Here is a 15964-nt window from a genome sequence, read left to right on the forward strand (position 1 = left end):
ACATCCGATACAAATAGTTAATGTCCAAAAAGTTGCGTGAATCTGTAAGTTTTCCTTTTTTCTAGTAGCCCATTTTAATAGAATTTTATTGCATTACAAATCTCTGAAGCGGACTGTACAAAAGTTATACTTTGCACACACACAACATCTGAAATGGTTCATTTGAAAATACAGCTCTAAATATACAAGCTATACAGACGTGGAAAAGGAATGCTGGTTTTGTAATCACGACGATAAAAATAAAAATGTCCACTTGTGTTGTCGTACCTCAAGCCAGTGTTACTCTGCTGGGTTATTGCAATGAAAAATAATATGTGACATGAAACTCTGTAACTTCATTACACCACACAATTACATTTTCAGCTTCACCAGGCTGCATTTCCTTTGCCGTGGTGCTCAGAACCGAAAAAAAAGAACATAAAATACTTTATGGTGATTATTAAACATCATCTGCTGTGAGTGTAGGTAGGTTCGTTCTTGGCCGAGTGAAAAATGCCATCTTCTCTCTGAAACACAAAACAAATGCATGAATTGGAGCTGCACATATAACAGATTTTGCCATTGCAATTTCTCTGATTGGGAAAACTGAAAACCTTGCCTCAGAGAGCACTTTGTTAGGGGCTGAAGAGAGCTGCCCCTGGAACTTGCTCTACCAGTCCAGATGTAAGAAGGTGAAATATAGACTTAATTCATGTAAATAGTTAAGAAGAAGGAAAGCTACTGAGGCAGATTATTGGCAATATATTAACCACAAAAGTGCAAGCTATACCACTATATTTTTTCTGTAGAATGCTTTATCTTTTATAAGTAAACAGTTCTAGAAGCTCTCGTTTTGTTTGTTTACGATAGCAGCTGCCATATTAGCTTGGTGTAACATAACTTCCTGCTTGAGTCTCATCCTGCCCACTCATAGCTCCGGGCTCAGATTACAGCAGGGAGGGAAGGAGGGAGGGGGAGAGGAGCAAACTGAGCATGCTCAAGTCCAAGCACAAGCCCTAGAGGTTTAAGATGAAAGAAGGAAGTCTGATACAGAAGTCCATGTATACACAATAGAAGGAAAGAAATCCTTTTTTACTCAGAGGACTCAGAGCAGCATTACTTTGAGGGTTTACTGGTATATTTATATAGACCTTTCTAAAAAGCTTACTTTTTTTTAACCTTTCCTTCTCCTTTAAGGTAATATTTAGTTCAGTCAGCAGGTGGCACCAACCCTTAAGGTTGTAAGGCAGTGAGGAGCAACAGACTCCCTCTTTAGCCTATGAAGGTCAACAGGCAGGACGGACTTCAGAGCCAGACCAGATAGGAGGATGTCGAAATTAGGAAAATTGGTGAGAGTCTTTCAGGAAAGGGAAGCTGTGGCACTGACAAGTAGATCGTTTTTTGGGGTAGGACCCTGGTTAACTGTGCCAGTTAGGGACTGGAACATTGAGGTGTAGGCTTGTACCTTCCAGCTTCTACTATGACATTCTTGTAAAAGCTGCTTTACTAAAGTCTGGTTAAACGCATCACTTTGTAAGATGGCTATTTTTCACAGGAAAAGCCTGTTAGCCACCTTTTTAGTCATGGGAGCCCATCAACCATGGATGTCCCCGTTAAACACAAGTTAATTAGTCCCACAACTGTTATGATCCAGGCTTTCAAAGTTGTCAACACGGGCTGAACTTTTTGTGTCAGTGGCACTGCATGTGCTCAGCGTGAGACGCCAAGCCTTAGGGTCCTCAAAAATCATCAAGCAGAAAGTAAGGTTTGTCTGTCATAGAAGTTGGTGCTCAGAGCTGATTAATGATTCCTACTGCAAATCATACTGGTTTCTGAGCTGCCATGTAATGCAAATCTGAATAAATGACTAATCATCCTAGTACTGCGACTTCTGTAGTCTGTATATAGAGTATCTTGTGAGACAGTCCTTAAACTCAGCCTAAAGAATATGAGGAGCTACTGGTTGGCATCTTCCGTGACCAGTGTCTCAGCAGACCCCTGGATTTTGCACTGTAGAGAAGGATTATACCACAGACTTTTCAAACAATAAAAACAAGTGTTTTATATATGGAGAGAGGGTTTTATTTGGAAGAAGTTAAAATGGGATTTCACCTTTAAATCATTTCTTAATACAGGTATGGGATCTGTTATCCGGAAACCCATTATCCAGAAAGTTCCGAATCACGGAATCACCATCTCCCATAGACTCCATTTTATCTAAATTTTTAAACATGATTAAATTTTCTCTGTAATAATCCAAACTTGATCCAAACTAACATATAATGAATCCTTATTGGAAGCAAAACCAGCCTATTTGGATTTATTTAATGTTTACATAATTTTCTAGAAGACTTAAGGTATGAAGATTCAAATTACAGAAAGATCCATTCTCTGGAAAACCGCCGTTTCCCGAGCATTCTGAATAACAGGTCCCATACCTGTATGTTAAAGATTGACCTAATCTTTTGATTTGTCTTTATTTTTTAAAATGTATTTTTATAGTCGCACATGGCATAGAGGTGTAAAGAACTATACAATAAGCAGGGCCAAACTTCAGTGAAAGCCTATTTTAATTCCTCTTACATCCCTTGTGTACATTCTGGGTTCTCCTGGCATAACACCCTGAGGCATATAGTAATACAGCACTTTACATAATACAAATCCCATAGGTGTATTTCATTAGACTCACCTGAATGACTGCACCTCCAAAGGCTCCTTGCTGCTCTGCCCTCGTAACCTGTGCACATCCTTTGCTGCTGCTCTCATCATCTTATCTGCTTGCATCTCGTATTTCTGCTCGATCTTCTGTACCTGGGTGGTTTAGTGGTTAAATAACCATTAGTGCAACGAGGAAACAGAAAGTGCCAATTCAAGCCGTTGTAGGATGAATTTCACTAAGATGAACCCATGTAAAAGTTGTTATTTTACTTTCCTTTATCAAGCACAGAGCTCTGTGTGCTAAAACTACAATCAGTTTATATTACAATAGCTCTATCTACTGATGAAACATATTACTACACCAGTTGAAGTCTCAATCCTAAAAATGTTGTATGTATTTTATGTTGTTCACCTTTGAATTAACTTTCCATATGATGTAGAGAGTTATATTCTGAGACAATATGCAGCTGGGGTTAATTATTTATTATTTTAGGTTTTTGGGTTATTTAGCTTCTTATTCAGCAGCTTTTCAGTTTGCAATTTCATCAGTCTGGGCCCAGATACATTTGCAATACAATGACAGTTGAATTAAAGGGGTTGTTCACCTTCAAATTAACTTTTTGCATGAGAGTGATATTCTGAGACAAAACAGTAGCAGTTGGATTTCAATTTTTTAGTATTTGTGGTTTGGGGTTATTTAGCTTCTAAAAAGCAGCTCTACACTTGGCAATTTCATAAATCTGGTTGCTAGGGTCCACGTTACCCTATCTATGATGTAGAGAGTGATATTCTGAGACAATTTGCAGTTGGATTTCAGTTATTTATTATTTGTGGTTATTTAGAATCTAATTCAGCAGCTCTACACTTGGCAATTTCATCAATCCGGTTGCTAGGGTCCAAATTCAAATTTACAATATAACGAGAGTTTAATTAAAGGGGTTGTTCGCCTTTGAGTTAACGTTTAGTAGGATGTAGAGGGTGATATTCTGAGACAATTGGCTATTGGTTTTCATTTTTTATTATTTGTGTCTTTTGAGTTATTTCGCTTTTATTCAGCACCTCTCCAGTTGGCAGTTTCATCAATCTGGTTGCTAGGGCCCAAGTTATCCTAGCAACCACACACCGATTTGATTAAGAGACTGGAACATGCAAAGGAGAGGGTCTGCATATTAAGACGCGTAATGTAAAATGGCAAAAGCCATACAGTTGTGGCCTTGCAGAGCATGTGTTTTTAGATGCAGTCAACTATAAAAAATAATGAAGGTGAAAAGTTGCTTAGAATTAGCCATTCTATAACATACTAGTCGTAGATAACTAGTTAACATAGTTCACTTTAAACCAGTGTTGTTTTCATTCTCCAGACAGACCACCATGTATTTAATATATACAGGTATGGGACATATATTTCACAGCAGAAGGTCAATGATATCCAGGCAAACTGAATGCTTTATTCACAGCAGAGTTTTGCAGAGCATAGTAACGTATTGGTAACAAGAAATGACACACTTTGTTCAAAAGAACAGTATGGTTTATCTCCTCAAGCTCCAAAGCAATTAGCGCAGGAGTATATTCCTTCACAGCAGTCTCTCACACACACCCACTTCCTGCTTTACCCCTGAGCAGAGAGCCCCCCTCCCCCTACGTAGTGACATCACTTCCCCAGGGTATGACTCACTCACAGCGTCTGTTATTCTGCTCATAAGCTGGGTCTCTGGGAGATATTTACCGTCCTGCTAGTGTTTTCCCAGCCACAACACCACTACATATGTAAATGTTTTATGAAAACAGCAGGCACAGGTATCTTGAGGCATCAGCTAGCCCACAAGATCCACAGACCTCTTTGTATAAGAAAGCATCAATATTTGCTCCCATTGGCATTCCCTGCATATACCAGTAAAGTGAGTTAGACAGGTGTCACTTAAAGGAGAAGCAAACCCAAAAGTTAAAACCCCTCCCCCTACCCTACATAGACCCCCTCCCCCCAGCCTAAGTGTTACTACGGGCAAATGCCCCTTACTTTATACTTACCCCTCGGTGCAGATGCAGGCATCGGAGTTCACGAGCGCCATCTTTAGCCGATTCGGTAATCTTTGGAATGAGACGGGCGCTTCAGCAATTTTCATGAGTTTCGGCGCATGCGCAGTTGTCGCGAGACAGAAAATTGCAAATGCGCCACTCCGCTGGTCTCATTCCGAAAATTACCGAAGAAAAGAACATGGCTGCCGTGAACTCCACTGGACAGAATCTGCACTGAGGGGTAAGTAAAGACTTTTTTGCATTTTGCATTTGCACAGGGTAACACAAGTTGGGGGCAGGAGGAGGGATCTATGTAGGGTAGGGGGGTAAGGGTTTTTTAACTTTTGGGTTTGCTTCTCCTTTAAAGGACCAGCAATGCCAATTATTTTTTTTAAAAATTCGTTGTATAGAATGAAAAAAAAAAACCCACCAAGATACTGTATATGTAACATTAAAATCGCAAAGTCTTTATTAAAAAACAACTTACCGAAACGCCGCTGGCACGCCTCTTCAGAAAAGCCGACAGGGCGACTATTAGGGTTGCCACCTATTGCTAAATTTTTTTACTGGCTGGTGGGGGCGGGTACAAAAAGGGGTGGGTGTGATGTCAAAGGGGCTATGACGTAAAAGGAGGCGGGCCACGGCGCGGCGATTTCCAAACAGGACAAAAGCTAAGTTTACAGGGGATTGGGGGCGGGCCGAGGGGTCTTTTTAAAGGAACAGTTCAGTGTAAAAATAAAAACTGGGTAAATAGATAGGCTGTGCAAAATAAAAAATGTTAGTTAGGCAAAAATGTATGTAGCTGGAGTGACTGAATGTCTTCCTGCTTTCCAACTCTCTTGGTTTCCACTGACTGGTTACCCTGTTTACCAGGCAGTAACTTGAAGGGGTCCACATGGGTCATATCTGTTGTTTTTGAATCTGAGCTGAATGCTGAGGATCAATTACAAACTCACTAAACAGAAATGTACCATATGGCTCCCCTTCAAATCGCTGACTAGCTCAGAGTTATAGAGCTGAAAAGCAGGAAGTAGTGTTCTGGCTATTATGTTAGACATCCAGTCACTCCAGCCTTTATACATTACATTTTTGCACAACTAACTATATTAGAAACATTTTTTTTATCTATTTACACAGTTTTCATTTTCATGCTGAACTATTCCTTTAAGGGTTAAAAGAATTGCTGAATTCTCTCCCTGAATCAGTTGTACAGGCTGATACATTAGATAGCTTTAAGAAGGGGTTGGATGGCTATTTAGCAAGTGAGGGAATTCAGGGTTATGGAAGATAGCTCATAGTACAAGTTGATCCATGGACTAGTCCGATTGCCATTTTGGAGTCAGGAAGGATTTTTTTCCCCCTCTGATGCAAATTGGAGAGGCTTCAAATGTTTTTTTTTTTTTTTGCCTTCCTCTGGCAAAGCTTTAATGCTTTATAAATAGTTTGAGTGGCTTTCAGGTCTGTGTAATAGAAGGATACCCGCAGGTGTAAAAGACAGCTGGTGAAGTATGTAAGAGCAGTCTATTGATCCTTATTGTACATCGCTGTAACTGCCTGCAGTCTGTAATGTAGCACCAGCTGGGCAGACGCATCCCTTATATACCAGTGCAACTGAGCACTAATAAACATGTTCATCTTCTTTATATGAATGTGACAGTCACAGGGGCAAGGATACAGTTGAAGGCATTGTTCAGCATAAAAATAAAAACTGGGTAAATAGATAAATTGTGCAAAATAAAAAATTTTGCAATATAGTTAGTCAAAAATGTAATGTATTAAGGCTGGAGTGATTGATGTGTAACATAATACAGAACACTACTTTGTGCTTTTCAGCTCTCTTGGTTTCCACTGATTGTTTACTAGGCAATAACCAATCAGTGTTTTACTCACGGAGCGTCAATGGCGGAGCTCACCCGGACCAACATGCCTTCCTGCTTGATCGCAGCTCTCGCGATAAGCCGGTCACTCCTCACCGGTTATTACATCCGAACCAAAAACCACAGATCGCTGTCAGGCGCACCCTTTTTATGTGCGAATAAAAGCCGAATTTTGATGATAATTGTGCCGGATTCCTGATGTTCTTGGTCAGCGCCTGATAGCGATCTGTGGTTTTTGGTTCGAATAACCCATCAGTGACTTGAGGTGGGGGGGGGCACATGGATCATAATTGTTGTTTTTGATTCTGAGCTGCATGCTGAGGATCAATTGCAAACTCACTGAACAGATATGTACCATGTGGCTCCCCTTAAAGTTGCTGACTAACTCGGAGTTAGAGAGCTGAAAAGCACAAAGTAATGTTCTGTTCGACATCCAGTCACTCCAGCCTTTATACGTGACATTTTTGGGTAATTAACTATATTAGAAACATTTTTTATTATGTAAATACTATCTATACTACTAGCTTTTATTTTTACACTGAACTGTTTCTTTAAAGAGCACCTTTTCCTCCTTACCTGTTTCTCCACTTGTCTAAGCAGAAGCTTGAATGTGTCATCATCCTTCACCCGCTGAGGAAGCTCATTCTCACCCAGGCGCTTGGTGAATCCCCGATGGAGACTGGCCTTGGAGTACATGTGGATAATGTGCTTAGCTTTATAAAAAGGGGACTGATCTGATTTCCCTATAGAAGTTACACTGAGCCCCACCCCGAGTGCATTAGATAGGAAATTTTGCCTTCCTCTGGATCAGCTAAAATATTAGGCAGTTTCACTTTGACAGACTGTTAAACCTGATGAATGTGTCGTTTTAAACCTTGTCTTTTATGTATCTGTATATATATAAATATATATATATATGTGTGTGTGTGTGCCATCTACCAACTATAACCAGTAGATCTTCAGTCTGTCTTGATCACTGTGTCCTGTATGCCTACAGCATCATCTGAAATAAAAGACACTGACAGTGCTCCTGCTCCACATGTTCAGCCAAAGAAAATTATAGTCAAAAGCCTTTTTTCATTCAAAATTCGCGCTCACGTATCCCTTAATAAATAAACAAGTATTTTCCCCCCCACTTATTTTGTGTGGGACTCATCTTCAATTCCTGCAACGTCTTTCATTCGTTATCTTACTGTGCAAATATTTACACAGGCCGCTGTGGCTGTTATTTCAGCTGCTATTTTAGTCTTACTTTCCTAATATTCTTCCGTAAGTTTTCTCCACTCTCTCCAGACAATTCCACATTTCTCACTGGAACTGTGTCTGATTTGTCACCAGTACTTCCCTTGCATACTCAAAGAATAAAGAAACTTATTTTAGAAGTAACTAATGGGGGTCTCATATTTGCTTTGTATGAGGAATGCTGACCACCAGGCTCTGAAGAATTCAATGTTTGGTCCGTTAGCTTATACATTTCTCAGCAGCAGTTTTCCGCCCCTACTGAGCATGCTCCTTGACTTGAAGCTTTTCTAGGAAATACTGTGTCAGACTGTAACAACTGCTTTGTTTCAGACTTAAAGGAGAACTAAACCCTAAAAAGAAATGTGGCTAAAAATACCATATTTTACATACTGAACCTAAAGTTTCAGCTTGTCAATAGCAGCAATGATCCATGATTTCAAACTTGTCACAGGGGTCATCCAGGGTTCTTCTATCGAGCACCATGGATCGATTTTCATCCTGCTTGTTTGGGTCTTCTAATGGCTGCACATGCACAGTAGAGCGAGAAGCCAAACTTTAACAAAAAAGCCAGCTATTTCGCTCTACTGCGCATGTGTCTGCCCTGGGAAATTTGAAAACCGAAGAAGCAGGAAGAGGATCTCTCCGTGGTGCTCGCTAGAAGAACCCTGACTCGGTGCTATTTTCTGCTGATAGGAGTACCGGCCTTGGGTGTCAGGTAAGTAAAAGTACCACAAAGACAAGGTAGTGCTGAACAAACACTCTCACAGCTTTTTGTAGCGTCTGGTGCCGACCGTGACTCTGTCTGCCCTGTTCTAATCCATATTCAAGAAGGTATTTCAGCAGCACTCTGATTTAGTGAAAAAAGTGAAATTTTATCCGTGCCTCAACGTTAGGTAAGTAAAAGTAGTCACTTGGGGATGAGTAACTTTTGGCACCCCCAAGTGTAAAATGGTATTCCTTCTCCTTTAAGTTCCTCTTTAACTTTCAGCACAGCTGATTCATGTTGGCACTACTGCACTTTTGTAATCATCTTGGGGATGAACTCCATTATATCTTCCTCAGGATCAGCCAGCCATACGCGTACCATTTAGTTTTGTTGTAACGATGTGCTGAATCCACTACTTTGGAATTTGGCCCGAATGTTATGGAGTCTATAGGAGATGGTCATTCCCTAATTCTGAGCTTTCTGGATAATGGGTTTCTGGATAACAGATCCCATACCTGTACTTCCCGACGTTCCATTCTTCCTGAAGTGCTACCCCTGAACCTTGCTTTGATATTGGCATCTCTCTTCAGAATTCCTACTACAAAGCAATGTGGCCTGGAAACAGATTTTTAACATGATTTGATGCTTGCTTCTGGTGAATCCCAAAAATACGTTTTGTTTTAAAGAGATACATTAGCAGCGGGCTTGTGCATTAAAAAGGATTCGCGATGCTGCATCTGACTCAGGAATAGCAGTAAATCATACGACCGAAAGAAGCAAACAAGTGATTAGGAATGCTGCTTCTACGCAGAGCTGCTGCCAACCATTTTGTTTTCCTCTTTTCTCATGCGCCAGCGGTGTGCCAAGTCCTTTTATTTGTTGTGGGGTTTCTCAGCACTCTGGCTGTTTATGCACAATTCAAGTGTAGTAATAACAAACTTCTGTCAGAGTCGTGGCGCATTGTCAAGATGCAGCGCAGGGAAATTCAAGAGGCCGCATATGTAAAACTTCACTGGAGCTGAGCAGAAATGATTTTAGTTTCATGTTGGCTAATCCTTGCACTGTAGTTTGTGATCACACACCAACCGCCTTTTATACAGTACAGGTATGGGATCCCTTATTCAGAACCCCATTATCCAGAAAGCTCCGAATTACGGAAAGGCCATCTCCCATAGACTCCATTTTATTGAAATAATTCACATTTTTAAATCGGATTTCCTATTTCTCTGTAATAATAAAACAGTACCTTGTACTTAATTTAAGCTAAGATATAATGAATCCTTATTGGAAGCAAAATCAGCCTATTGGGGTTATTTAATATTTAAATGATTTTCTAGTACTACACTTAGGGGCAGATTTACTAAGCTCGAGTGAATTTTCGAAGTTAAAAAAGTTCGAATTTCGAAGTAAATACTTCGACCATCGAATAGGAGAATACGACTTCAAATTTACTTCGACTTCGATTCGAAGTAAAAATCGTTTGAATATTCGACCATTCGATAATCAAAGTACTGTCTCTTTAAAAAAAAACTTTGAATTCATACTTCGCCAAATTAAAGCTACCGAAGTGCAATTGGGACCTTCCACAGCACTTTTCTAAGATTTTTTTGATCGAATAGAAATCCTTCGATCGATCGATAAAAATCGTTCGAATCGTTCGATTCAAACTATTTAATCGTTCGATCGAACGATTTCTATTCAATCGATCGAATCCGCTAAAAATCCTTTGACTTCTATATACGAAGTCCAAGGATTTCAATTCGAGGGTCGGATTTCTACGTTTTTTTAACTTCAAAATTCGACCTTTAGTAAATCTGCCCCTTAAGGTATGAAGATGCAAATTATGGAATGGTCCGTTATCCGGAAAACCCCAGGTCTCGAGCATTCTGGATAATAGGTCCCATACCTGTACTGTGAAATAATGTGCTATGCACTAAATGAGGGTATCCTTATTAAAGGGACAGCTCACCTTTGAGTTAACTTTTAGCAAGTTATAGAATGTCCCAATCTTAACAACTCTGCGGGTGTTCCTAAAGGGGCTGTTCACCTTTAAATTAACATTTGGCATCAGGTAGAGCGGGATATTCTGGGACAATGTTATTTACAAATTTTATTCAGCAGTTCTCCACTTTGCAATTTCAGCAATCTGGTTGCTAGTGTCCAAATTACCCTAGCAACCTTGCATTGATTTGAATGAGAGACTGGAATATGAAAAGGAGATGGCGTGAATAGAAAGAGGAGTAATAAAAAGTTACAATAACCATATATTTGCAGCCTTACAGAGCATTTGTTTTTTTTTTTAGATGGGGTCAGCGACCTACATTTGAAAGCTGGAAATAGTCAGAGTAAAAAGGCAAATAATGCAAAAACTTGAAGGCCAGTTGAAAAGTTGCTTAGAATTAGCCATTCTATAATGGCTATAAATTAAAGGTGAACCACCCCTTCATTTTTTTTGTTCTTAAATGATTTGCCTCCCTCTACTGCCTCTTTACAGCTTTCAACTCGGGGTCACTGTCCCCAGCAGCCAAAAAAACTATTGCACTGTGAGACTAGAATGATATAGTTGTTCATTTCCCAGTCTTTCATTCAAACCACTGGCTGTGTGCCGCTGTAAATTGGACCCCAGCAACCGATTAGCTGCTAAAATCCAAAAACGGAGCACCAGCACCAACTGGTGTAAAACATGTGTCAAATAAAAAACATATTCATAAAGCTTTGTTGTTTATACATATCATGTAAAAGAGTATTTTACCCACTAAATTGAGATTTTTCTAATATTCCCTACCATTTTTGTCACATAAATATCTTGGAAGCTCAGAGACTATGGGAATACAGCTTGAGAAAATTGTCTGAGAAATAATAAAAATGTGAATTTTTATGTTTTATATTTTTTTTTATATATATATACACCTCAGATTTTTTTTATGGGCTTCCTTGACCATTTATTTAATTGGATGCATATTACACTGACTTGTGTTAGAAACATTGTGATTTCTGATTGATTTCATTCAATACTACGGATATATTTTTATGTGTATAAATATAGCAGAGTATGGCTGTTGCCTTTAAATTGCTGACTAATAAACACAAACAACCACATTTTTTATTTTTTTTAAAAAGCTAATGATCAATTGAACAGAACAGGCTGTTTTTTAAAAAAAAATCATTTAGGCTCCTTAATGCAGCCACATTTGTTTCTTCTTCTTGGTACAGGTATGGGACCTGTTATCCAGAATGCTTGGGATCTGGGATTTTCAGGATAACGGATCTTTCCGTTAATTCGGATCTTCATACCTCAAGTCTACTAGAAAATCATGTAAACATGAAATAAACCCAATAGACTGATTTTGCTTCCAATAAGGATTAATTATATCTTAGTTGGGATCAAGTTCAAGCTACTGTTTTATTATTACAGAGAAAAAGGAAATCATTTTTAAAAAAGTGGATTATTTGGATAAAATGGAGTCTCGGGAGACATCCTTTCTGTAATTCGGAGCTTTCTGGATAACGGGTTTCCGGATAACAGATCCCATACCTGTACCGTGTACATGTTATGCTGCTTTGTCGTCTATCTTCCTTTAAAGGACGTCGAGTCAAAAAATAATTTTTTGGCTAATAAAATAAAACATAATTCGAAGCAACTTTGCAATATACATTCATTACATATTGTGTGTGGATTTTAAGTTGTTTTTATTGCTTTTGAAAGCAGTGTTTGTCCCTTTCAATTCTCTGCCCTGGTGGCTCTGGCTTTTGAAACAATGTGTGAGACTTTTATAACATTGTTTAAAAAGTAACAACTAGATGTTGAGCAAATGCTGCTTTCAATAGCAATTACATGTACAAATAAATTTTAAAGCTAACCATTTTTTAATAAATTCATATTGCAAATTTGGTTATAATTGTGTTGTGTTTTATTAGGCTAAACATTTTTTTTTTGGTTGACACGTCCTTTAACTTTGCAGAACTGTACTTATACTGAGGTATGACTTATATTAGTGCTGATCGCTTCTAGCTTAGCCAAAGCGTCACCTTGTGACCATTTTGGAGAATGCAAGGATGCCTAAAACTGCCTTTGAGCATTAATGTAGTTCATGCCATTCGGCATAATTGCCTTTAAGATAATCACAGCATCCTTCTTACGAAGTACATGAACAAGGGATGTATTTGAAAGTGTATGCTATTTAAAGGAGAACTCAAACCCCCCACTAATAAAACCCCTACCCAGAATCCTACATAATCCCCCCCCTCCGGCATAGGTGATAACACCTATAAGTGCCCCTTATTCTTTACTCGCTTATAGGTGTAGAGTAAGCGCAGCGGAGCTCGTGGGCGCCATCTTCCGGCTCTTGCAAGGGGGGGGAGCAGAGAGGGGGGACTATGTAGGGTTCAGGGTCAGGGGTTTTATTAGTGGGGGGGTTGAGTTCTCCTTTAATGCACAATGCTCCTAACAGTGTGCCAAACAAAAATCTAGAAGCAGCCATATGTGCCAATGTTAAAAACTTCTCTTTGACAAGTCAGAAGTGTGGTGGCAAAATAATAAAGGTGCATTTTTACTAGGGATGCACCGAATCCAGGATTCGGTTCAGCCAGGATTTGGCCTTTTTCAGCAGGATTCATCCGAATACTTCTGCCCGGCCCAACCGAATCCGACTCTGCATATGCAAATTAGGGGTGTGGAGGGAAGACTGAGCCATGGGGCACAACAAACTGCTATGAAATAAGTGGCAACAGTTCCTATTAGGGAGTGGCTTGGGAAGCGCCATGGAGGGATTTGGACCAGATTTAGGAATGTTACTGTTTGTGGGTGAATATATTTACAAACAATGAATTTGAATGGTACAGCATAGGATTTAATCAGCAACAAAATAACAGGAATATTACATCTTATATAAACCTTGTATTTACATTCAAAACGTGAACATAAACATGAAATCAATTAGCTCATGTACAAAAGAGGCTTCAACAGTTAAAATTTAGAATATTTCATTGCAAGTAAAACGAGGAATAAACTTACAATATGTTATCAGTGAAGAAATTAAACATAGAACCAAGGCAGACAAAATCATTTACAGATAAAACCATTAGTTAACCGATATCCCTTTTTTTAAATTATTAAAATGATGGATTAATGTTCCTATAGCAACATGAACATAGGGCACTTTTGCTTATGGGAATGTACCAGTGTCTTGTGTGACTATATGTAAATTATTGTAATATGATTTTATATATAAACAGGTATATGATCTGTTATCCAGAATGCTCAGGATCTGGGGCTTTCCAAATAATGGATCTTTCCGTAATTTGGATCTTCATGTCTTAAGTCTTCTAAAAAATCGTGTTAACATTAAATAAACCCAATAGGCTGGTTTTGCTTCCCATAAGGATTAATCATTTATATTTGGATAAATATATGAATTGTGAACGTTAAGGGGATCACAGCAGGGTTTGCACCATAAATGCAGGCCACTCCAAGTTGAAGGAAAAACAGTCCGTTTATTTTGAAATCAAACAGCTTTCAGCAGCAATCATTGACAACAGAAAATACAACTTCAGTCACCAACAGAAAGTCCAATAATAACTTATTCAGCAGCTTTAGCAGTCACTACCCCAGAAGTCTAACCAGGCTTGGTCTCTGGGGAAAAAAACCCACCGGCAAAATCTCAACCAAATAGATTTGTTTTTGACTTATATGCTTTCTCTGTAATAAGACAATGTGGCTCATTTATAAACACAGTGCAGTAACCCATAGCAACCAATCAGTGATTAACTTTTTTCAGCCAGCTGCAGGCTGAAAGCAATCATCTGATTGGTTGCCATGGGTTACTGGCCAGGCGCAAATTTGCCCAGTGTTTATAAATAACCCCCAGTAACTTGGACTCAATGATAACGTATCTGCAGAATACTAAGTTGATGGCAAAACAATCCTATGGGTTTATTTTAGTGTTTTTCTATTATCTATAAAGGCTTTATAGGACATAAATCATATCAAAACTGGTGCCCCCACCAGAGCTGTTGACTTACTAAAGCCACATGGGGGTTACAATAGTTTATTTTCAAGAAAATCCCCCTGAGCGATATGCACCTGATACTGGGTGGAAGCTCACACTGTAGGCTGCCATGTTAGGGCACATGCGCAATAAGTGCTCTGGACATGTGACGTAGGATCGGGGAACACCTTACCCAGTCACATGTCAAAATAACGATCAAGCGAGGGGGGCACAGCTCTCAATTAAGCGCACACCTTTAGTTGGAAAATTCAATTTTTATATGACAGGTGTCCTATAAAGCCATTCCGCATTAATAAAAAAAAAATAATTAAAAAATCCAGAATATTCAGAACCTAGGATAATAGAACCCATACTTTAACAGAACTGCACCCACCCCTCACATTATTGTGTCATTGACATTTCGCGTATAATGGCTATATCAGTTTCAAGCAACTTTAGGAACAAATTCACAAAGTGTTTATGTGAAAATGCACCTTTACTTCAATAGTGTTTTGATATGTGGCAATTTCACGGCGCACTTTTTGAACATAGGGCAGAATGGATTAGCCTATGGGAATTCAGCGGACACAAGATAGCCATGGATGTGGGTCGTGGATAGACTTCCGATGGTTTTACTGCAGAAGCCACCCAACTACCCAACATGCACCATGGAGGACCATAAACTGATGGACATTACTATTCAGAGAAATAAACTGGCCAATGAATGAAGGGAAACTATATGTTTTATCTCTGATTAAGGGTGCTGCACAAAGAGCAAGCACAAGCAACTGGGACAATCATGGTGCAAAATCATTGTGATTCTTATAACCTTGTTAACCTTAATCCCATTGTGTTTATTTAAAGAAGAAGGAAAACTAGCCACAATTAGGCAATCTATAACACTATATTTATTATATAGTCAACCTCTCTAGAATCTCTCTCTCTGTTTATTTAGGATATCAGTTGCCATATTAGCTTGGTGTGACATCACTTCCTGTTTGAGTCTCTCTCTGCTCACTTATAGCTCTGGGTTCAGATTACAGCAGGGAAAGGGAGCAAACCGAACATGCTTAAGCCCTAGCCCTGGAGGTTTATGCTGAAAACAGGAAGTCTGATACAGAAGCCCATGTGCTCCTTTTAAATGTTTTTCAATAGGCGTAAACCCCAGGTCCCAATTATTCCTGATAATAGATTCCATATGTGTACAATATTATATTAAAAGTACTGGTTAAAATACTACGTCCAATTGGTCTTAAAACTACCAAGAACAAGACCGATTGGACGTAGTATTTTAACCAGTACTTTTTCTTACTATACTTCACAGTCTTATCTTTAAAATCTTTAAAATTTTCAGGCAAAAGCATCCCATTTTACTTTTTCTTTTTTTTGTTCTCCGTACGGAAGCTATCTTCCAGCTCTTCGGAATGGGAGCGGCATATCGGCAATTTCTGTGACTTCCGGCGCATGTGCAGTTGTGTCCGGATAGGAAGATTGCTTCA

General features: G+C 39.1%; 1 protein-coding gene across 3 annotated transcripts; it reads right to left on the reverse strand.

The window, feature by feature from the left end:
• Positions 1-301: 301 nt before the first annotated feature.
• On the reverse strand, positions 302-8173 carry LOC121401452 (protein KIBRA-like). 3 transcript variants are annotated; one of them, XM_041586156.1, is made up of 3 exons: positions 7107-8173; positions 2669-2790; positions 302-506 (listed from the first exon to the last, which is right to left on the reverse strand). In XM_041586156.1, exons 1-3 carry the CDS (start codon positions 7224-7226, stop codon positions 440-442), a joined length of 309 nt encoding a protein of 102 aa, XP_041442090.1. In that variant the 5' UTR covers positions 7227-8173; the 3' UTR covers positions 302-439. The 3 variants fall into 3 exon arrangements, 1 of the variants encoding a protein (XP_041442090.1); XR_005966256.1 differs by lacking the exon at positions 7107-8173 and adding an exon at positions 5141-5159 and having other exon boundaries at positions 303-506; XR_005966257.1 differs by lacking the exon at positions 7107-8173 and adding an exon at positions 3050-3068 and having other exon boundaries at positions 303-506.
• Positions 8174-15964: the final 7791 nt, after the last annotated feature.

The sequence above is a fragment of the Xenopus laevis genome, chromosome 3L, assembly GCF_017654675.1.
Source record: "Xenopus laevis strain J_2021 chromosome 3L, Xenopus_laevis_v10.1, whole genome shotgun sequence".
NCBI lineage: Eukaryota > Metazoa > Chordata > Amphibia > Anura > Pipidae > Xenopus > Xenopus laevis.

Excerpts from the sequence above, each read along its gene's own strand:
- LOC121401452 (XM_041586156.1), bottom strand. The coding sequence starts at position 7,226 with ATGTACTCCAAGGCCAGTCTCCATCGGGGATTCACCAAGCGCCTGGGT. Across the intron at positions 2,791-7,106 it reads TTAGACAAGTGGAGAAACAG|GTACAGAAGATCGAGCAGAA; the intron begins GTAAGGAGGAAA and ends TAAACCACCCAG. Across the intron at positions 507-2,668 it reads TTGGAGGTGCAGTCATTCAG|AGAGAAGATGGCATTTTTCA; the intron begins GTGAGTCTAATG and ends TTTGTGTTTCAG.